The following is a 23,776-nucleotide window of genomic DNA, read 5'->3' on the forward strand; positions in this document are numbered from 1 at the left end:
CTGTTCCTCTTGACTCAGTTTTCCTATGATGTAATAGTGAGAGCCAAGTCCTCATTGGCTCATTCAGGCTAACTATTTATTTCACTTTTATCCTGACTTTGTAGCCCTGATTGTTGTGTAGGACTCTGCTACATCCATTCAGGGAGGGCAATGGGAACTAGCGATGCAGTTAGTAATCAATTAGATAAAATGGTAACATGAAAAATTAGTTTGGCTTGCTTTTCCTGTACACTGCTTCACACTCTTCCTCAATCTGAGTCATCTTCTCTCTTTCCTCTACACCTTACCAAGCACAGTTATCATAGTCTTTCATTCCTCACTGAACTCGCTCTCCATCAGTAAAATAATGTAACAAAGATTTATAGGTTCATTTCATGAGAGGGACGTGCTTTCATTTTGCCAGTGATGAATCATCTAATGTTTGTTTTCCCAGGCCTTGAACAAGTCTTTACAGACATTGAGGTGCACATCAATTAAAGTGAAATTGATTTAAAATCAAAGATTTACTCCATTTAACATACCATGTTAATTATTAGTTGTCCCCCTCCATCACACGGTTGGCAGTGTGGCTCACAGGTACAGTATAGCAGCAGCAATGTTAGATGGTGAATCATAGAATCATAGGCTACGTCTACACTGGCCCCTTTTCCGGAAGGGGCATGTTAATTTCAACTATCGTAGTAGGGAAATCCGCGGGGGATTTAAATATCCCCCGCGGCATTTAAATAAAAATGTCCGCCGCTTTTTTCCGGCTTTTAGAAAAGCCGGAAAAGAGCGTCTACACTTCAAAGTAGGAATAAGAGCCTCCGGAAAAGGGCGCTTTTTCCGGAGGATCGGGGCCAGTGTAGACGCTCTTTTCTGGCTTTTCTAAAAGCCGGAATAAAGCGGCGGACATTTTTATTTAAATGCCGCAGGGGATATTTAAATCCCCCGCGGATTTCCCTACTACGATAGTTGAAATTAACATGCCCCTTCCGGAAAAGGGGCCAGTGTAGACGAGTCCATAGAGTTCTAGAACTGAAAAGGACCTCGAGAGATCATCAAATCCAATCCTCTGCCTTCATGCAGGACCAACCGCCATCTAGATCATCCCTGACAGACATTTATTTAGCCTGCGCTTAAATAGCTCCAATGATGAAGATTCTACAACCCCACTAAGCAATTTATTCCAATGCTTAACCACCCTGAAAGTTAGGAAGCTTTTCCTATTGTCCAACCTAAACCTCCCTTGCTGCAATTTAAGCCTATTGCTTCCTATCCTATCATCAGAGACTAGGGAAAATAATTTTTCTCCTTCCTCCTTGTAACACCCTTTTAGATACTGGAAAACTGCTATAATATCCCCTCTGTTTTCTCTTTTCCAAACAAAATAAACCCAGTTATATCAGACTTCCCTCATAGGTCATGTTTTCTAAACCTTTAATCATCTTTGTTGGTCTTCTGTGGGCCTTCTCCAGTTTCTCCACATCTTTCCTGAAATGTGGTACCCAAAACTAGACACAATACTCCAGGTGAGGCCTAATCAGCACAGAATAGAGTGGAAGAATGACTTCTCGTGTCTTGTTTACAACACTCCTGTGAATCATGTTTGGGTTTTTTTGTTTGGTTGTTTTTTTTGCAACAGTGTCACACCGTTGACTCTCATTTAACTTGAGATTCACTATGACCCCTAGATCCCGTTCTGCAGTACTCCTTCCTAGATGCCTTCATTTTGTATTTTGTATGGATTTCAGACTTCTATTTCTGAAATTCAAACGAAACGTTCAAATTTTTGGGAGGCATGCCTGCAAGCCTAGTCAGATGGATGCACGCAAGCTTTGCTTGAGCTAGTGGCCTAAAAATAACAGTATGGATTTTGAAGCACAGAGGTAGCCATGTGAGTACAAGCCCACATGACTTCAGCTGGGAGGAGGGCTAGCCTGTGCCACCACCGTCCACATTGCTAGCCCACCCATCCACTCTGCTATTTTTAGTTTTTTGTGAAAACTTCTTACACATACACACACACACACGGGTTCTCCATCCTGTGCTCTGGGGCACAATGGCACAGAGGCTGCTGTACAAAAAAGAAGATTTTCATCTTCTGTTACATTCCCCTTCCCTACCTTCAGTACTTCGGCAGTTTAGAAGAGGGGTAATCAAAGTAGAATTACCTCTGTACTGTTACCTTAAGCAAAAAGCAAATTGCAATTTAAAATTCCTGCAGATTTCAGTTTAATTAGATTTTTAAGCTAGTTGCGTGTTTTAATGTCTAGTCCTGGCAGAGCCTGTTACAGGATGCTGGGTTTTGATAGAAATATTTTGTTTTAAAAGATAGATGTTCTATGTTGTTAAAAACCATGGGATTGGAGCTGTTTCTTAACCAATACATTTGAGGTATGCAAAATAATGAGCAATTTAGGCAGACTGACATGCTTCTTGAGGAAAATGAAAATCATGAGTGTGAATAATAGACTCCCCTAGTTACTGAAAATTGAGGCATATCATATATACTGGTGTTTTGGGGAAAGGTTTGACATCTTAAGCCTGACACGGCTGAAGCATTATGGTGAGAACGCAGAAGATGTTTTATTTCAGATGTTCAGTAAATGAAATATGTGACAGATGTAAAAGGAATAGGAACATTTTTAGAAAAGAGAAAACAAAATTTATTATCCCATTAAGCTATATTAATTACAGTCAGGGGCAAATAAAGCTCAGTTTAATTATATCTTAATAGAATGCTGGAGTGACTTTTTTTCCTATTCTATACTTATCAGAAACTATATTCCATTTTTGGAAAGTGCTGTTCTTAAAATGCTTAAAACCATAACACTATAGTTTAATTTGCAGCATCTGGAAGATCATACGAATGGTACTTCCTGCAAAAATGGTTTTGATGAGAGCTATTAAATTCAGATGTTCAGATTTTTTTCATATTGAATAACACTTGAAATGTAAAAGATTCTCAAATGGCAGAAAGCAAGACTTGAGAAGTGCATATAGCCTGTACTGATATCTCCATAAACTAACAAACAAGTTTTTGCCTGAATCCATTTCTTTGGCTAATGACATATTGCTTAAAATGAATGCATTTTGAGCTGTAAAACTTTTTGGGAAACATTTTCATATTACATGGAAATACAGGACCCATCCTACAAACACTATACACATGATTTTCTTAACTGATATGAATAGTTCCTCCAAACTCAGGATAAGATCCCTAATTTGTATTGTGATATTCAATCAAGTGACTGACATACAGTGAGAAATATTGCATTTATGGTGCTAGAAAAATTGTGTGGGGGAGAACATAAAACAAAAATCTGAACTTCTGTTACTCAAGATTAATATTTCATTACATGTTAAATGAACATAGTGAGGAATTAGTATGTAGTTTTTGTATACACTATGAGTGATTGTGTATGTGTAATACCATACATATCATATCGCACATGTGTAATGAAGATAAATTGCAGAAACATATGATCAATCATTTTTATCATATACTCTTCTGCACTTTAGCTGCACTCTTCCCACTATTATATTTCCCTCCGGATTTATTATAACAGTTCAAGACTCTGAGAAGCTTCAGATACTTCCTATTTATTTTTTAATCAACCTGCCACAAAATATTTCCTCCCAAGTGAGATTTCTCTCCAAGATTACATTAGCCCAAGGGCAAGAACAGGTAACAGTACTAGAACCATGAAAACAATGAGTTAAACCACCTTGCTGATTACATACCCACAAGTATTTGTGTATTATAGATGGGATTGATGCTTCATTCTGCTGTACATTGTGGAGTCATTTACATGTGGGCAAAATGAGTTTACATTGTTACCAAGTCTGAATGGTAGCATTTTATACCCACTTTCACGGCTACAAATGATTGCATAAAGTGCAAGTCAGTGGAGAATTATTGTGTGTGTAAACTCTGCATTTCTTTATACTAATATCATTTATAGTTATTGCTATAAAGTTTTTGTGGGTGCTAAAATTACTTTGCTTATTGTAACCCTCACTGGGTAACATTTAATATTTTGTAAGATTTTTCTATGAAGTTGCATTTGCTTACTTCAGTATAAATATCTTTAGTTTTAGTTACATTTGATAGTAGTAAAATAATATATACTACCCTGATGTAATTAGTTTTGAGGAAAAAATCCTTTTCTGGAGAGTAATTATTATTTGTATATTGTATTTGAGTAGAGTAGTTCAATTTCAGATACTTAACAGAAATAATTGGCTCTTCAGATCCAGTAAACTAGTCCACTTTGGATTCAGCTAGTTTTTAATGTAAGACCTATAGAAAAAGAGACCTGTAATTTCACTACAGGGAATGCTTCCCTTTCATGCAGTTCATAAACCACAAGAGTGAAACAGCAATACCCCAGAGCAATTTTCTCTTTTATTTTTCATTTAAAAGTTTAATTTTGTGAGCAAGAGCTGATTTTAAGTGTTTATATTTTTGCATTAACAAAAGAACTTCCAGCTACCAATGGCCCATCTGCAGTTGGCTCTGCCATCTCCTGCAGCAGCTACCGAAGGATGTTTTGGAGGAAGATGTAAACCCCCACATAATGCCAACCATTATCTACTGTGCTTTGTCTTTAGTTGGGAATGGTGATGAGCCCCTTGGCAGTATTCCAAGTACGGAAAATGCAAACAGATAAGTGGATTGCAGACACGCCACTCCTGGGAGCAGATCCTCAGCTGGTGTAAATTGTCTTAGCTCCATTGACTTTGATGGAGCTATAAAGATTTACCCTAGCTGAGGATTGCTTCCATTTCCCCACCACCCCCTTGTTCCCAACAGCTTGTACACATCTCCTTAGATTCAGGCACAATAAATGCGTGCACAGATGACTAAATGGTAATTTTATAGTCCGCCCTGAGTAAAGGCAGAGCTGAGCTGCACCACCCCTTGAAACCAGCAAGCAACAGATTCTGATGCACCATTTTATAATTCTTTCCTTTCTTCAAAGGAGAGAAATGTTGCTCAACCCCTTCCCATAGAGCCAGTACATAGAGCATCAGTTTTGTCATATGCTGGCTGGGTTTGCTTATGTGGGGCACATCCACAGACAGTCCATAAAGGGTGTGGCTCCTCCAAGAAGGGGTTCCGGACCCTGCAAATAACCCTAAGAAGAAGGGTGGAAGAGGAGTGCCCCCTGTTCTTGGGGGACGACTAAAGGTTTTGGAGTCAGTAACAGTTCCCCTGGAGGGGAACAGTAACAATTATATGTTCTACTATTACTGAGCTCATGCCTGGGTCATTGTTCTATGGACTCAGCCTGCTTGTGCTAACACCCAAGAAAGATACAACAATTTCATAAAGCATTCTGCTGATAAAATTTAAATCCATCATTGTTAACACCTCCTTTCCCAGCACTGACACTAGTCTATCAGAACTTCTATTACAAAGCATTATGTGCCAGAACCTCCACTGGTTAGTTTCACATAGCTCTGTCAAAGTCAATAGACCTGTGTGATTTACACCAGGTGAAAGTCTTGCACATATGTTTCTTTTCCAAAGGGGTATGTCAGAATTCTCAGACAGCTGAGCTGAACATCCTTGTGTACTTTATAATAAGACTGACTAGCTCAACTCATGTAGGTATAGACAATTATTGTAACAATGAGTTTGCACTGCCATAGTTAAGGGTGAATTTCAGATTCCAGGAAAATGATTAACAGAGCTGGTTTTAGTTCAATTCAGGTGGAAACTTGGCACACAAGGTGTCTGCATAGGGACTTTTTTTAACAAGAAATAAGTTCAGCTGTTGCTAAATTATGAGTGTTACAAATATACTTTATACATATATATGCATTTGTTATTTATTGGTTTTGGATGCATTTTTATGCTCATTTAACTCAAAATGGGTTTGATTTTTCTAAAAAAAAAAAAAAAAAAAATTGGCAGAGAGCAGGTCCATATGGTCTAATTACTCCTGGAATTTTGAAAGAAAAATGCAAATCTGGTGAGATTTACATTCTTTCTAAACTGAAGAGTGGCTCCTGTTCAGGCCTTTAATACGGATTTTGAATGCATTTAATCTTGTTTTGTCTTATTCCATCTCAAATAGCCCAGCAGTGGCTGATCCATGGAAGTTTCGCACGTACTTTGTGCTTTTATTGTCAGAAGTTAAACTTTATTTGGGGTAATATTTCCTTCCCCTGAATAAAATTCACCCTTGTGCCCAGGGCCAACACAAGGCCAAGACATTGCTTAAGTAAATGCAACTTAAGTAGTCTTTTTCTGTCCCTCTGCACAAGGGCGAGTTTCACTGTGTGATAGCAGATGCACAATGTCTCTCGGGCCATGTCTACACTGAGAGATAAAGTCTAATTTATTATGGCTGATTTTTTGCACCCAGTTTTGTAAAGTCAAAGGTGCATATCCCCACTGTGCACAAGAATTCAATGTAATTGGAAGTAGCACGTCCCCAGGATGGTGCCTACCATCGACTTTGAGAGCAATGCACTGTGGGTAGCTATCCCACAGCACCTGTGCCCCATTGCATTCTGGGTTATGCTCTGAGTGCATGCTGGGATCAAAACTGTGTAGCAGGTGGTTCTGGGTAAAAGTCATGAGCGTCCCATAATGCACTCGCTTCCTTCCTCCCCCTCCCTGCTTAAGGCCAACAGCAAACAGTCTTTTTGTGCCCTTTTTTCTCTTGTTGGACATTCGCTCGGACACCATAGCAGCATAAGCATGGAACCCATTGTGAATACTATTGAGCATCAAAACATTATTATGATGATGTTAAACTTGGTGTGATAAAGCTGGAATATGTCCAGTGTATCCAGAGTCTGTCTGTCTGAGGACGAATCCAAGGAGGCCATGAGCATACTCTTCTGCAGAGCACTTGAATGAATTGCACATGCCACTGACATTCAATCCTCTGGACACAATGGAACAGCGATTCTGGTGCCATCAGACAAGCACAGACTGGTGGGACCACATTGCTATGCAGGTTTGGAATGATCAGCAGTGACTGCAAAACTTTTGCATACATAGGGCAACTTCCATGGAAATTTCTGAATTGCTTTCCCCTGCCCTGAAGTGCAATACCAGAATTAGACCCCCTCTGAGAGTGGAGAAGTGAGTGGCAATAACCCTGTGGAAGATTGCGATGCCAGACAGCTACCAGTCAGCTGGGAATCAATTCGAGGTGGGGAAATCTAGAGTGCAGGCTGTTGTTATACAAATAGCCAAAATCATTAATACCCTTCTGCAACGGAGAGTAGTGACTCCGGGCAACATGGTGAACATAATGGAGGGCTTTGCCACGATGAGGCTCCCTGACTGTGGTTGGAGCGATAGACGGAGCACATATCCCCATCTTGGCATCCAGCCACCTTGCAAAGGAGTACATAAAGTGCAAAGGGTACTTTTTGATTGTGCTGCAAGGGCTGGTGGATCACAAGGGCCATTTCACCAACATCAACATGGGATGATCAGGAAAGGTGCATTATGCACACATCTTTAGGAACTCTTCTTTCTTCAGAAAGCAGCAAGCTGGACCTTTCTTCCCAAACCAGAATATTACCATTGGAAACATTGAAGTGCCAATAATGATCCTTGACACCAAGCCTACCCTTTGCTCTCATGGCTCATGAAGCCACACACAAGCTGCTTGGACCACAGTCAGGAGCAGTTCAACTACAGGCTGAGCAAGTGCAGAATGGTGATAAAATGTGCTTTTGGATGTTTCAAGTGAAGGTTCCACAGTCTACTGACTAGGTTAGACCTAAGAGTATGCAACATTCCCATTGTGGTGGTAGCCTGCTGTGCACTCAATAATATTTAGAAGCTTTAGGGGGTAGCCGAGTTAGTCTGTAACAGGATAAACATAATCAACAAATGGTCTGGTAGCACTTTATAGACTAACCAAACATGTAGATGGTAGCATGAGCTTTCGTGGGCCCAGCCCAATTCTTCGAGTGACCTGATGCATGTTGCTCTCAACAAGATGTCCCTGCATTCAGCATGCTTGCCTATAACTCCTCCCTCCTGCCCCATCAACACAAGTAATAAAGGGTATGTCTACACTACCCTCCTAGTTCGAACTAGGAGGGTAATGTAGGCATACCGCACTTGCAAATGAAGCCTGGGATTTGAATTTCCCGGGCTTCATTTGCATAAGCGGGGAGCCGCCATTTTTAAATCCCCGCTGGTTCGAACCCCGTGCAGCGCGGCTACACGGGGCTCGAACTAGGTAGTTCGGACTAAGATGCCTATTCCGAACTACCGGTACACCTCGAATAGGCATCCTAGTCCGAACTACCTAGTTCGAGCCCCGTGTAGCCGCGCTGCACGGGGTTCGAACCAGCGGGGATTTAAAAATGGCGGCTCCCCGCTTATGCAAATGAAGCCCGGGAAATTCAAATCCCGGGCTTCATTTGCAAGTGCGGTATGCCTACATTACCCCGCTAGTTCGAACTAGCGGGGTAGTGTAGACATACCCAAAGAGATTGTTGTTCAGAAACCATGTGTGTTTATTTAGAGAACACAGCAGGGACAGAAAAGGAGTTGAGGCAGGAGCTTTGTGGGGAAGAGGGGTGATAACGGTTTTGAGAAGAACAGCCTTTTGCTTCACAGTGCATCCCTGGGGGCTGAGAGTGTGAGGCTGCTACCACAATGACTTGCCCTCCACCCCTGCATTCAAGGGCCCTTGGGAGAGGAGCCTGTGGAATTCAATGAGGAGGGAACAATGGTCCACAGGAGCTGGCGGGGGTACTTGTTCAGGTAGGCATCCCGGAAAGCTGCCTTGTGGTCCTGCACAGCTGCCTTGGACGACAACATGCTCTCCTGGTGCTTTGCTTCCCATTCCCTGCACGCTCTCCTTTCCCCATGCTCCGTTCACACCTCTCCCAGCAGCGTATTCCTCCACTCCCTTACATGCTCCCTGGCCAAGTGAGCAGTTTGCATTTGTACCTTGGACATCTCTTCCCTAGTCTGTTTTCACCTGTGGATTTGTGCCAGGTGGTCAGCTAGCAAGGCCGAGGCAGTGCACAGCAGGCTGACGGCTGTTCCCACTGTAACGAAAAGTGGAAAGTAGACTTTTCAGGAGATACATGGTAGAGTATAAAACCTTATCTGTTAGAATAATATGAGGGTCTGTCTCAAGATAATAGGGATGTGTTATGTACTAGGCCACCATTCTGCTTTTAAGCTGCCTCTTTTCAGCAGGTACACCTCAGAGTTCTTAGAGGAGTAGCTGAACTTGGTTTGGTGGCAGGCATGGGAAGGTTCAGGCTGAGGCATGAGCCCGTGGGCAGGAGAAAGCAGGGGTCCTGGGCATGGTGGCAGAGTAGGGAAGGAGTTTATGCAGTACCCGTGTGTTTGGCGCACACACCCCATTTGCCGAGAGAGTGCAACTTTCCCTTCCTGCAGGAGTGGGAGGGAGAGAGTCTAAGTGTAGAGGAAGGACAGGGGCTCAAGCCATGCCTCACTGGAGATGAGCAAATGGAAGGTTTACTGCAGAGCCAGCCGCTAATAGCTTCCTCTGCTTTATCCAGGCTGCCATATGAGCTATCAATCTTCTCCGAATCATACAGAGTGATAGGGAGCAGATGCTGACTACAAGGGTGGAATTTCAGGAGACTGGGGGAGGCAGCAGCCGTGCACTCTGGTACGTGGCTAGCTTTTCATCCTCTTCCCCAGACACTAAGGGAGTGAGGGGAAAGTGCTTGCATTCTGTACATGCCTCTCGCACGTGGCTTGGAGACCAAACACATTAACTTTCACAGCACTGCTTCTGCACTCCTGTAAATTTGACCATGCAAGATCTAATTTAGTGGTTACACCTTGTGAAAGCAGGAGTACAGAAATAGACTGTAATACCCCTTTAAGTAGATGGAACAGGCTTATTGGTGGTATGGACTCATTTAGAAAAATCAACCCAATGTGGCTATGCTTGACTAAACTCCAAGTGTAGAGCAGGTCTCATGAAGCATTCTCCCAATCCCAGTGTCTTCACCCTTCTCCAGAGAAGACTCTCGGATTCAGCAGATTGCCATAGGTAGGGCAAAAGACGTCTTTGAGAATAAGATCAGATAGAACTAATGTGGACTTCTTTAAGGAAGCCCCAACCCTACTCCATAAGACCTCCAAAGGTAGAAGGAGACCATGTCTTTTGGCAGAGAACAGAAAAATTTAAAAGGGTCCATGCATGAATGAATTTTGATTTTGTCTTCCTTTGATGATTGGTTCGTTTCTGAGGAGCTCTCAATTTAAAACAAGATGGTAACTTGCAAGTGCTTTAGCGTTGAATTTCTTAGCTTCTTAGTCCAGTTTATCATTAAAGTTTGAGTGATTTTTTTAAATATCAGCTGGGAGATGTCCATTTGGCTTCCAGCAGAAAGAAGTAAGAGCCCAGCATGTGGCATCCCATTGGCAGAATCTGGGGCTTCTCCATTAAGCAGACCTATTGAACCCTCAGCCTGACAAGCCTTATGATAGGACAAGAAGCAATGGGCTGAAATTGCAGCAAGAGAAGTTTAGGTTGGACATTAGGAAAAAGTTCCTGTCAGGCTGGTTAAGCACTAGAATTAATCACTTGGGAAGGCTGTAGAATCTTCATCCTTGGACCTATTGAAAAGCATCTGTCAGGGATGATCTAGATAATAGTTGGCCCTGCCATGAGTGAGGGGGACTGGACACGATGACCTCTTGAGATCCCTTTCTGTTCAGTATTTTATGATTCTATGAAATGCTTTCTAAATATAAGGGTAGTTAAGGACTAAGGCAGGTTATGGAAGCCCCATCACTGGAATCCTCATCACTGGAGGTTTTTTTAAAAAGGTAGGACAAACATCTGTCAAGGAGGTCGGAGGTTACTTGGTTCTGCCTCAGTGCAAGAGTCTGGACTTGATGATTTCTCAAGATCCCTTCCTGCCCTACATTTCTATAAATGTTGTGAGGTTTTCATGTACTAAGATGATGCATGCCATAGAAAATCCTATAAACAAACAGTGGCCTGTCTAAGTTTCTTATCTCTAAGTAGCTACTTTATTAATAGTGATGACTAGCACCATGCCCCCACATGATAGTTTTCTATCCTCTGGGTACAAAGTCAAATGATAGAACAGAAAGAGCATTTTGGATTTCCCATTTACAGTTCCCGTGGGAACAACCAACCTCAGCAAAAGAAGATATAACAGGATCATGAAGGCACTTTGAGAACCTGGGAATAGAATTGAAGATGGTAGTTCTGAGAACAATAAAATGATTAGTGGACTGAAGGGACTTTTGAGGCAAGATTAAACAGTTAAACATATAGTTTTGCTAAAAGACAACTAGTGCAGTCATACGGGACATAAGACTACGAACATTTGAAGGGCATAAACTCCCAGCAAATGTGGACAATATTTAATGTGGGGTACAATTAGGAAAAGTAAAAGGAAGTGAAACCGAGGCCAGGTTTACATTATGAATGTACATCCATATAACTACATCACCCAGGGGCTGGGTTTGAGCAATGAAGTTACACTGACCCAGCCCCTGGTTGACAGGAAGATTTCTCCCATAAGTAAAGCTACCACCTCTCTCAGAAGTGTATTAACTACACAGATGGGAGAAGTTCTTCCATCAACATCTTCAGTGAAGTACTACACTTTCAGAGTGCAGCAGTGTCACTGTAGTAAGTGTAGCCCTGCCCTGAAAAGGTAAAATTGAGGCTGAATATCAATCATAATTTCCAAACAGTAAGATATATTGGGCTATAGAACAGCTTCCCTGGGAAGTAATGGAAGCCTCATTGCTTGGCATATTTACAGTGAGCCCAGAGAAAATACTAAAAAATGGCCAAGTGGGGGAAATTCTGCATGCATTTCTGGGGGAGGGACTGAATGACCTGAAGCAGTCTTTTCCAGTCCTATCTTCTGTGATTTAGTCCTTGGCCTGCTCGCTGCCATCCTGCCAACAAGGATGTGAAATATACATCATAGGCCCGTGTTCCTTGACATGTAATTTTGGCTAGTATGGCTTGAGGCATGCAGGGGCCAATATTTTATTGTTCAACAGATGCAGCTGTAGAATTTTATATAGGAGTAAAATCGAGTGGATTAAATTTGACCAGTGTTTTCCTAACAGGTTTCTATATGAGGTTGGACAAATACCTACTAGCTTACAATAGAGAAATACCAATTCTGCTCAGGGGATCAATGGCAGGTTTCACTGTGTTGCTTAGATCCTTAATGAATTTTTCTTTTTCTTCATTTAAATCATTACTCTGGAGTGGGGCTGGGGATGAGGGGTTCAGTATGCAGGCTGCCGCGGGGAGAGGACAATCCAGGCCCTCTCTCACCCCAGCAGCTTGGAGTCAGGTGAGAAGCACCTCTCCCTGGCTGCTGCAGCTCCAGGGAAGCACAGAATGGAGTTGCTGCAGTAGATATGTGCTGGGGCCAGCAGCGGATGGGGGATGGGGGAGGAGCATTCTGTATGCCAGTCCTGAGCCCCTGCCCTCCCTGTGGCCTCTTTCAACATTTCCTCTGTCATGTCAGTCCTGAGGACCATACTTGATTTGGTGATTCCGTCGCTCTTCTGATTGGTTTTATGAGAAGCAATCCCATTCCAGGCACATCCCATTGTCCTGACACAGCCAAACCCATGTGTTGCTTTAAGTTATGATAAGAGGAAGCTGTATACCAAATTTGGTGGTCCTCACTCTTACCCGTATAAGAGGATTTCTTGAACAGACAGACAGATGCACAGACAATCTCTCTGTAATACATAGTGGATAAACAATGACTAAACTAGAGTTATCTCTTGCTTGAATAGGACACAGAAACGCCTGGTCAGTCAAGAAGAAATAACATTATAGTGGAAACTTTAGCACATTTTCTTGTCGCTTGTACAGTGTACTCAGGACACTACTCATTCATCCCTTTGATATGATGAATAATATTCTGCAATGGTAGAAAAGACAAGTGTCACCCATATATCTTTGCAGATATAGGGTCTGATCCTACAACTCTAACTTGTGTGAGTAGTCCCATTGAAGTAATTGAGACTAGTTGTGTAACTAACAGTTGGCAAATTGGGCACATTCTTGATTAAGTTACTGCAATATAATTTGCAACCCTCAAGTTCTTACAGCGTACTAGCATACCAGGAATTAGGGGTTTATGCAATAAATTAGCTTGTTGTTTTTTAAGTGCCTACAAATTCTGGAGATGTGCATATATAAAGGACCTGCTGTGATCATGGCGTTTATGTTGAACTAGCAAGGATGGATGAAGTTAGTAATGGGTCTTTCTTGTTAAGAAACTAAGTTAAAGCCACAAAGAACCACATTTCTGTCTCTCACTTCCTCTGATAGGAGACTACATGTATATTGCTTGGTTAGGCCAGCCTGGTATTCTTTTTGTGTATGCCCATTGATACATCTGCTTACAAAGTTGAGATGTATAGCAGTATAAGAACACAAACCCCCAATTCTCATTTAAATTGCAGGTCAGATCTATGTAATGCGCCACAGCCCTATACAGTAAATTACATGTAAAACTCAGTTATCCCTATTTAAGTGACAGAAGAATAGAACACTCAAACTGCACTGTTTCTCTCTCCAACGGTGGTTGAATAAAAGAACAAACTGTGCTAAATAATTAAGGCAGTAATGTGTTTGACCACTTTTTAATGTTATTTTTTCTGTTATTATGGTAACAAATGCACACTTGAAAGAAAACTCAAGTGCCAATAATAACTAAGAAGGTCATTTATAGGAGGTTAAAATAGTTTAATTGGAGTTTATTTGAAGGTTACTATATGAGTGCAGAAAGATGTTAAGGGGTTAACCTATAAGAGATTACATTGTAGTCAGTGTTCTGTTAAAGTTTGAATTAATTTTTCCCATGGGTTTTTCACATTCTAATTTTCAACTAAATGAGACATCTGTTTCAGAAAAGGAAAATTTGCTATGGTTGTCATAGCAACCATCATTCTGTAAGAAAATTATTCCAATGGTTACTTTAGAACAGAAAGGCAGAAATTCAGTATTGAAAGCACCATACGATTGCTACTACAAATTTTGAGAATCCAGGCATTTTTATATGTAAGATGAATTGACCTGCAAAATTTGTTCTTATGTTTTTAAGAAAGGTTAGTTGTTCAGTAAACAGATTCTCTTGAAATATATTTTTCCCTATAGTCTTATAGGTAGTTAATCATTATTCTGTCATAATAATAAAAGCACTGAATTTCAATAAGATATTGAGAGATATACACTGTTTGCTAAAAGAAGGCAAAACTTAAATCAGAGTACACTGTTAATCAGGGAAACTTGGCTCCTAATGTTGAAATACATTAAAGGTATGTGTATTTAATTTCCAGATACATTTTTGCACTTTTCTTTCCTAGAACCAGAAGATTTTTGTCCCCAACTATATTATTGTAAAAAGGATAGTCATGTGAACTAGTTTATAAAGAAATTGTACTTTCACTAAGTAAACACCAAGAAAAGCAATCCAAAAGAGCATCAGATCATAACTCTGTAACTTTGTTTCCACATTCTATGAGGGATGGAAATATTAGACAAAGTTGTCTTTGCATGATTTCCAAGTCACAGAGTTGTTAGTGTGTATACAATAAGATTTTTTTTCTTCGGCGCACAAACTTTGATGGTTGTTTTGTAATAACATTTCACAGAGACTTGAGGATTTATAAAATCCCTCTGCACATACAAATGATTTTACTTTTGTGTGGTTTGGGCATTGAAGTGTATGAATTTATTTAATGTATAGAATACTAACATTATGCACTGAATCCTTTCTAGGGCTTCAGATTTTAGCTAGAAATATTCCAGGCATTTCTGTCATTCTTGGGATTGTCATAAAAGACAGCATAATGGCAAATCACACAAGTTCTAACATTTCCTATTCATAAAAGAACAACTCCAGCATGCATAACTCACCAAATCTTAACTCAAGCAAATATGCACTGCATGCACAAAGAGAGAGAGGAAAGAGGGACAGTATTCCTTGTCTAAATAAGCTGCAGATTGTGCCTATTCAGAACAGGAAAACACATTAAAAAAAAGTAAGTATATAAGTGTTGGGCCTTGACCTGCAGTGATCATGATTTTTATGTTTAGCTAGTAAGGGTAGATGAAGGTAGTAATGAGGCAGGCAAACCACTGGGATATTATATGTATATATGTGATCCATAAACTTACGAATTTCAATGGGGTTAACTAGACACTGTCACGTTCTTTAATGGTTGAGATTATTTCTTAAAAAAAAAACCATACACACTTCAGTACATCTTTAAAATAACTTTTTTCTTTACTGATTTCTTACCTTTTCTCTTTGGAAAATATTGGTGTTTTTCTCTCCATTTGTTTCTCAGGGGGTCTGTAGAGCATGGGAGTAGAAGGCCTCATATAGTGCCCCATGAAGACAGTGGATAGACTCCCACTAACTCCAAAGGGTATTGATTAGGACACGGGTGAGGAAGAATGGGAGAAAATTGTCTCATGAATAGTTCAGGTGAATTAGAAACCAAAGTGTGAATTGCCTCATTTGCGCTTTTTAAATATTTCCTTTTTTGCAAGGGAGATTTGTTCATGTGAAGACTTGTGAAAAACTAGGTTTGGGTCTGCAGCCAATCAGCATTAGGCTCTGTCTGCACTACATGCCTTTGAGCAACATGGAATGGCCACGTTGCTAAAGTCAGGCAGTGTACACCCTGTTTGTTGGCAAAATACTTCCACCCCCTATGAGTGGAGTTCACGTTGTTGACAGGAAAGTGCTCCTGCTGCTGTTGTGCTGTTTCTACTGTCACGTGCTGTGAAAAAAAAGGTTTTTTTTCCTTTCGAGTGCAGGGGTTACACACCTGTGAACAACAAAAGTTGTGTTGTTCGGTTGGCAGTGTAAACAAAGCCTAAATGAATTATGTTGAGTACAGGACCAGAGTACTAGCCATTTTAGGATTTCATTGGTGACACTACTGATGGAGGGCCATTGGCATTTGTGGTGTGGACTTCAGCCTTGTGTTTTTTTTCAAAGAAACAGACTAAAGCTCTGTAATTGCTGTATGGTACTAATGTGGTCTCTATTATTGTAATACCTGAGTAGCTCACAATTCTCATTTATTCTCACAACACTTCTGTGAGACAGGGAACTATTATTTTCATTCTACAGATGGGAAACTGAGGTACAGAGTATCTAAGTGACTAAGTTCTCACAGGAGCTTTGTGGCAGAGCAGGGAATTGAACCTGGGCTTCCAGTGAGTACCTTAATCACTGGCACATCCTTTTTCTCTCTAGATAAACAATGCTCCTTTATTTATAAAGGTAGTTGACTCCAGTCCTCTCACAGTTGGAGGAACTATACAGATTGATTGCAAGGCGAGAGAGAGAAGAGGAGAGCAACTTAACATAAGACAACCAAATAGATATTTATCTGTAAATACGGCTGCAGACAGACTGCTAGCTTATTTCAGGATAAGCCAATGAACAGATGCAGCATTACCACCCCTGCTGTGGGAAGGTGAGGAACTATGTACCTCAGCCACATGCTGCTCTTCCCGGGAGGAAAGCGGCCCACAGGGGAAAAACCACTGAGAGGTAAAAGCCCATCAGAAACCTCTGATCTGAAACTCACTGTTCTATGCCTGATTCTCCCTTTGGTAGGTAGAGCTGCCCAACCAACTTCTGCCCTGGTCAGCAGGTCTCTTAATGAATCTTTGCTGCCATTCATTTTCTTTCCTGCGCTCACCTTCATTTCTCACCACAGGTACTGGAATGATCCAACAGAGATGATGGTGGTGGTCACTACTGCAACAGCAGTAACTTCTAGTTAGGTTTTCACCCAGATTCCTAACTGTGAGCCAGGCAGATGGGCCATGCAGAACCATGATAGTCCCTATGACTCTTAGCTTGACACCAAAAATGCCGCATAGCCCCAAATCTTTGGCTCTACAGAAATTAAGTCTCTGAGCTGTGGAAGGAGGGGCAAGTTCTCACAGAAGCTCTGTTTTTTTTAGGGGGCTATCCTGCAATAAGTTAGCAGTATCTCTGCAGCCTTATTTACAGATAAGTATCTATTTGGTTGTCTTATGTTAAGTCACACTCTCCCTCTCTCTCTTGCCTGGCAACCAGTCTGTATAATTCCTCCAACTATGAGTAGATTGGTGCTTGCTTCCCCTTCTAGGATAGCCTGTGTCCCTTTGTTTCTCCTAATATGCAGTATTTCTCAGTTGTTTTCAATATGCACGTGTTTAACAGCATTCCAAAAGGATACGTGAAAAGTATATGATCATGAAGATTGCAGGCAACGTGTTACTTTCTGAAGTGGTAGTCAAGCAGGAGTAATGGAAAAGGAAGAATAGCTTTGTGGGCATTTTCTTTTGTCTTTGCTATACATGATGCAAACAATAGTTCAGAGAATTTGTTTAAAAGTAATCTTGCTTTTTTGTTTTGATGCAGTGAGTGAGTGGAATGCTTTCTTCCACAAAGTGAGATCTGAAGAAGAACACTGGTTGATGTGTACATATTTATAAACACTAAGGCTGCAATTATCATAAACCTTATTAAATCAGAGCAGCGCATTTCTTATTCTCCATATATGGACATTTGGCCAGAACACCAGTCAGTCAAAAAAAACCCCCCAAAACTAGCCCCACATTTCGTTATTTTTAGGCTTCACCGGCATCATAATTTGCCATGGTAATATTGCTATGAAATACAGCTTTTTAATCAATAGGACTTCATAAACTAATGAATTATATTCTAACTGGCTCTGTTATAATCCCACCATTTAATAGTAAGATGTTCCATAAATAATGTGTTTAAATATCCAACAACCCTCAAATAAACTCTCATCAAGATATACTAAATCTTGAATATGTAAAATCTTATTTTAAAAGGAACTAATGTGGTGGATGACAGAGGAAAATTGTACATATACATTTATTAAATGTTTTTGTTCTGGTGCAATGCTTCCAATATTAGCCAAACGCAATATAGATCATTGCCCCAACCCTGTAATTAGATATTTATGAGTGCAGGGATCTGCCCATGCCAATTCAATTGTAGGATCAGGGCCAAACTGGGAAGAAAGCCATGATATGATCCAATACACACACACCCTTCAGAGTGGTGGTCCAATAGATATAATGGAACTCCAGGTATAGTACTACGTAGGACATTTCAACTCCTACAGCTATTGCCTCTCAGTATGATTAGAAGAATGCAATAAGTATGTTGCAATATATTGTCAGGCTAAGCTGATAAGCTTGTTGCTTTCCCACACATTAAATAGTGATTATTGTATGCAGATATGGTGTCACTGAATGCAGAGGAAAGGAAAGTAATGCTATTTGTGTCCCCAAATTCAATAACCATAGAGAATCAGTCTCCATTTTTTAATTAGATGACCAATGCATATGAGTAGCATTGAAGACATTCTCCTCCTCTTTTTGGCAGGCAACCTTGGTTTTATGGCTGGGGCTTTAATCTTCCACGAGGCCAAGCACTATTAGAAAAATGGAACCTTATTCCAGATGGAATAGATATTCTTATAACACATGGACCACCTCTTGGTAAGAAAACATTAGCACTTTTAGTTACATATTTCAAATAATGATACTATAACTGTGTGCTCTTTTCAGACACAGGGATGATATTCTGGACCCAAGGGAAGTGGAAAGCAAAGCTCCTCTGAATTTAATTGGGGTCAGGATTTCATCCCAGGATTTCGGATCACTATTACCTAAACTCAGTTATAGAGATGTGAAATAATTTGCCTTAATGTACGTTATAAAAAAAAAAGGCCCTGATTCACTGATGCATCTCACACTCTAGTTTTATGATCATGTAACTCCACTGAAATAGGTAAAGCTACACCAATAGCAAAACTGGAGTGACACGGTGATGAATCAGGTCTAGTATACTTACACAATTTAGAGTCTGATCCTGCATTCTTTGCCCATGCAACATTCCATTGAAATAACAGAGTAGACTGGAAAGGGAATTGAGGATCAGACTCTAGGTTCCTTATTATTGGCATGTCTTTTCTAAAGAATGGACACCATAGTCCTGGAGGAATTCTGCAACTGTTGCATTTGGAACTATAGTAAAATTGCAGAATTCTAATGTAGATTCCCATCCAACTTTTTATGGTAGCATTCCCTTCTGTCAAATATCCTGCATTGACTTCTCCCTGGCTGCGTCTAGACTGGCATGATTTTCCGCAAATGCTTTTAATGGAAAAGTTTTCCGTTAAAAGCATTTGCGGAAAAGAGCATCTAGATTGGCATGGACACTTTTCCACAAAAGCACTTTTTGCGGAAAAGCGTCCGGGCCAATCTAGATGCTCTTTTCCACAAAAAAGCCCCGATCGCCATTTTTGCGATTGGGGCTTTTTTGCGCAAAACAAATCTGAGCTGTCTACACTGGCCCTTTTGTGCAAAAGCTTTGTGCAAAAGGACTTTTGCCCGAACGAGAGCAGCATAGTATTTCTGCAAGAAGCACTGATATCAGACAGTAGGAAGTCAGTGTTCTTGCAGAAATTCAAGTGGCCAGTGTAGACAGCTGGCAAGTTTTTCCGCAAAAGCAGCTGCTTTTGTGGAAAAACTTGCCAGTCTAGATGCAGCCCCTCTGTTCATCATGAGTTACCACCTGTGCTTCCTTCTCATGAACCAAAATAGTGACACTTGTGGTGTCCATTTTTTAGCGAGGACATGCTAATGATACAGCAAACAGCATGTACAGACCAACAAGAACCGTTCTTATATTTGCATCTTTAAATTATAAATATGAGAGAAAGCATATCTTTATACAGGTACAGGGCTTATTATGTTCTCTCATAATAATTATATGACCTTGATTATAGAAATAAAATATTAACATTTTAGCCCTTTTACAGAAAAGCTTTTCAGTGCATGCTTAATTGTGAACAGGTACTTAAACAAAATTGTTTGTCAATACGTTTTAAGTGTTTCACTAAAGCAGGGGTGGGGAATCTCCAACCCTCAGCCCGCACACAATTTAATCAGGGTTAGCCACTGATAGGCTTCCAAATGGTTTGTTTACCTGAGTATCCATAGGTATGGAGCCCTGCAGCTCCCAATTGCTGCGGTACATTGTTCCTGGCCACTGGAAGCTGTGGAAAGTGACACGAGCTGAACCATTGCCTCCCATGGCTCCCATTGGCTGGGAACGGTGAACCGCACCCCCTGGGAGCTGTGAACAGCCATACCTGTGGATGCTCAGATAAAGAATATACCTGGTGGCCCACCAGCAACTAACCCTGATGAACCATATACAGCGGGTGCACTGGAGATTCCTTCCTCCCCCTGCACGAAAGCTTGAGGGAAAGGGGTTTCTTCTTTGTAAACCTATGTGCTCCCAATAAGAATGCATGTTTAATCCATTGCATAACCCACTTCCAGCCATCAGATTTATTTTGTCTATGAATTTGGATCTTGATTGGTAACAGCCATTCATCCCTCAGCATTTGCAGATCTGGAGCTGTCAGCCCTAAATATTTAGCATAGGAGATCATTCAAAATCACAAATGGATTGGTGCCCTAAAGGTTAGTATTGGATCTTTGTAGTGTAGCTATTTATAAGTCAAAATAAAACAATTGTAGTCCATTTGAAATATCTTAACTTTTATTCTTAAAGTCCCAAACTTCCATCTGATTAGTCATGGAAAAAAAAATCTCTCCTTTGTCAGTTTCAAAGAATATCCATGTATCTAGTGTTCATAATTCTCTTATTGACTAGCCTGAGTATTTATCCTATTTTTGTTATCTTCAACTATCCTCCACAGTTGTTCTTTGAAATGTTGACTGTTTTGTTGCTTTTTTTCCCTTATGGCTTGTCTGTATTAAAGTTTCTATGGACAGCTCATGTTCACCGCTGAATGGCCTGCAACCCTTTTGTGAGATGGATCAAAATATTGCTCCACCTAACATGTTATTTACTTTTCTGCAATAGCCACTATGTGGCACTCAAAAGGAAAATGACAGCCTCCTCACCCTATTACATCTAGCTATGTCGTAGGCTGTGCATGGATGGGTTGGGAACAGAATTCTGTCCTTCACAGGCAATTATTTTAGCCTGGAAGTAGATTACTATTATCCTGGTCTTAGTCTGAATAATTACAGATGCTATCAATGATCATAAAAGCATTCAGTATGCTTGCAAATTCAGTCACACAATGTAGAGAATGTCTTAAATAGTAAGGTTATAATGCTTCAAAAAGAAACATTTCCTTTTATTGGTTTAAATGGTTGCATGGGGTATCCACAAGTGACCCAGCAAATGCTGTTACTGCCATACCTGCAATGCCAGCAGGGATTCTTATTGCTACATTAGGTTTAGAGACTCCAGTAATAGGTGGTGTCTCCTAAATGACTCAGAGGATAGCCACCCTCTTCTGCATGTGGTCCAAGAGAGGGAGCTACAATGGGGCCCTGTTGGGTTGTATCCCGTTACTGATTATAATATCCCTCTTTTGAGATGGTGCCTTATGAAATCATGTCCCTCTTCCCCCTTTCTTTTTCTCTTACATAGATGTCTTAAATCTACCCACTGTCCACTTTTCTCTTCTCCCTTTCCTGCAGCAAAACAAATACCCTTGTCATCAATTGATGTTACAGAACTACACTGATGAATTGAGTGAGATTTTAAAAGTGCCATTGATATTGAACAGAATTGGTGCTCCTGTGTCACATAGGCACTTCTGAAAATCCTACTCAGAATCATTGTTCTTCATTATTTCTATGGCAGTAGCGCGTAGATGCCACAGTCAGGAATTGTGCTCGCTCTTGTGCCAGGAAGTGGACACATGCAAGGGGAAGACAGTTCCCCAAGATTTTACAATTATCTGATGTCATTGTACTCAGCCATCTGTTATTGAGGATATACCATATCTTCTTGGGTCATAATATCTAAAAGTGTGAGAGACTCTTACCTTTGGTTAGAGCATATTGGAAATACTGATTTTTGCTGTAGTATTTTATTGTTTCTTTTGAATATGTATTAATTTCATGCTTTTTTTTAAAGAAAAAGTCAATTTCCTACTATGTAAAGAACTAAGTTCAGGATTCTTTGTCTTCTATTCAAGAATTCTTTCCTTTTCTTCCGTTCTTTTTTCTTTTTTATAAATGGATTTTATTTCACCTTTAAGTCTTTATCTGTTGCTGTCTGCATGGATGTCTGACAAAGATTTATACTTTCCTGACAGTTACAAAAACCTGTTTCAAGTAACCAAACATAAGAAATTCTTCAGATGAACTCTAATTGTTAGCTAGATGTAATCAATTATTCTTAGTTTGTGTAGTCAGGTGTATATAATAAGCAGCAAACATATGGGAAGGATTCAGAAGGGTGATAATGCATGTAAACAAAAACATGTTCAACATAAATAATGCTTAATTTAATAGAGAAGTTAATTTCATGAATTTTTGTTTATAAAGTTTTTGAAGTGGAAATACCTTTGCCTTCATATTCACCACAGACATTTTGACAATTAACTGTTTCAAGTCACTGAAATAACAAGAGCTTGTCTTAAAAATCTGTTTGGTATGAAAAAGGGTTTGAACTAGATTCTGGAAGGTACAATTTCTCAACTACTTTGACATATTAAAGAATTGCTGTTATTTCAGGGAATGAATTTTAAACTGCCATAGAGAACAAAAGTGACCAGAGTCAAATATCAGAGTTTAATGGGGATCATCTGTGGTATCATTTAACTGGATTTTTTGTGAGGATATATAGACCAAAACATTTGGGATAACATTTTCCATAGTACATATTCTCAAACAGGACTTAGGCATTTAGTGGTGTAGGTTTCATTGACTTTCAAGGAGACAAAAATTCTGAGTGCCTAAAAATGGGATTTATAAATCTAAATCACTTACATATTTTAGAAATGTTTACCCTTAGTCACAATACCTTAACATATGTCAAGTCCAACCATTCAAAATAGGCACTATAATGCAAACATGTGGGTGTCAAATATACCCTTACGGTGGTATATATCAGTTTTGCCTTCAATGCACTCTTCTAATTGAGTGCTCCATTTTTTATTTCATTGACATAAATGGCTTAACTCCTTGTTAGCCATATCGTATCCGGCCCCCGTTCCACTATTTGAAAACTGAATCCAATGCAGAAAAGTCTCTAGCTCATCCCTATCCTCTCACCCCACTACAAATGTAATGTATCACTCCCTTCATATGTACCTTCAGAGATGTGCAATTGGCATATACTGCAAGCAGGAGGATAAATAAATCTAGAGGCATATAAATTATATAATCTATTTTAGGTCCTCCAAATTGGAGTGGCAACTTTTTATGATAGTGGCAGAGATGTGGCAGCACAAAACAATTAAATTATTCCAAACCAACAGAAATTAACCAAATTATTCCAATTTGCACTTCTGAATAGTGTTTCTGTGTACATCTCTGGACTCTTTGGTCTTCCGTCTTTTACATAGATTTACAGGAGATTATGTTTGCACTTGCAAACAGTCACATATAAAGTGTCACATTTTGGCTACCCTACCACTTTGAAGGAAATACCAGGATTTAGTCAACAATTAGCAAACCTTCTGAAATTACATTAGTTTATAAATACAATTTCATGTCCAGCCTGGAGTTAGCATGAGCATTTAGTTTTTATTATGAAAGAACTTCAACAAAAATGCTGTATCCCATACAGGTAAATATGCCAATCACAAATGCACACCTCTGCAAATGACCCAGCAGACACTAGCAAGGAGAAACAATGAACCTTGCAGTTACATGAAACTTCTCAAAAGCAACAGGGGAGAGCT

The 23,776-nt window shown here is 40.1% G+C and overlaps 1 protein-coding gene across 5 annotated transcripts in view; it reads left to right on the forward strand.

The window, feature by feature from the left end:
- The window catches only part of MPPED1 (metallophosphoesterase domain containing 1), a 90,012-nt gene that overhangs the window by 56,376 nt on the left and 9,860 nt on the right, over positions 1-23,776 (forward strand). For all 5 annotated transcript variants that reach the window (XM_075899516.1, XM_075899521.1, XM_075899528.1 and 2 more), the window contains one exon: positions 18,415-18,530. In XM_075899516.1, the coding sequence (XP_075755631.1) occupies positions 18,415-18,530 (116 nt within the window). The remainder of the gene's footprint in view (positions 1-18,414; positions 18,531-23,776) is intronic.

This window comes from Pelodiscus sinensis, chromosome 1 (genome assembly GCF_049634645.1).
Source record: "Pelodiscus sinensis isolate JC-2024 chromosome 1, ASM4963464v1, whole genome shotgun sequence".
NCBI lineage: Eukaryota > Metazoa > Chordata > Testudines > Trionychidae > Pelodiscus > Pelodiscus sinensis.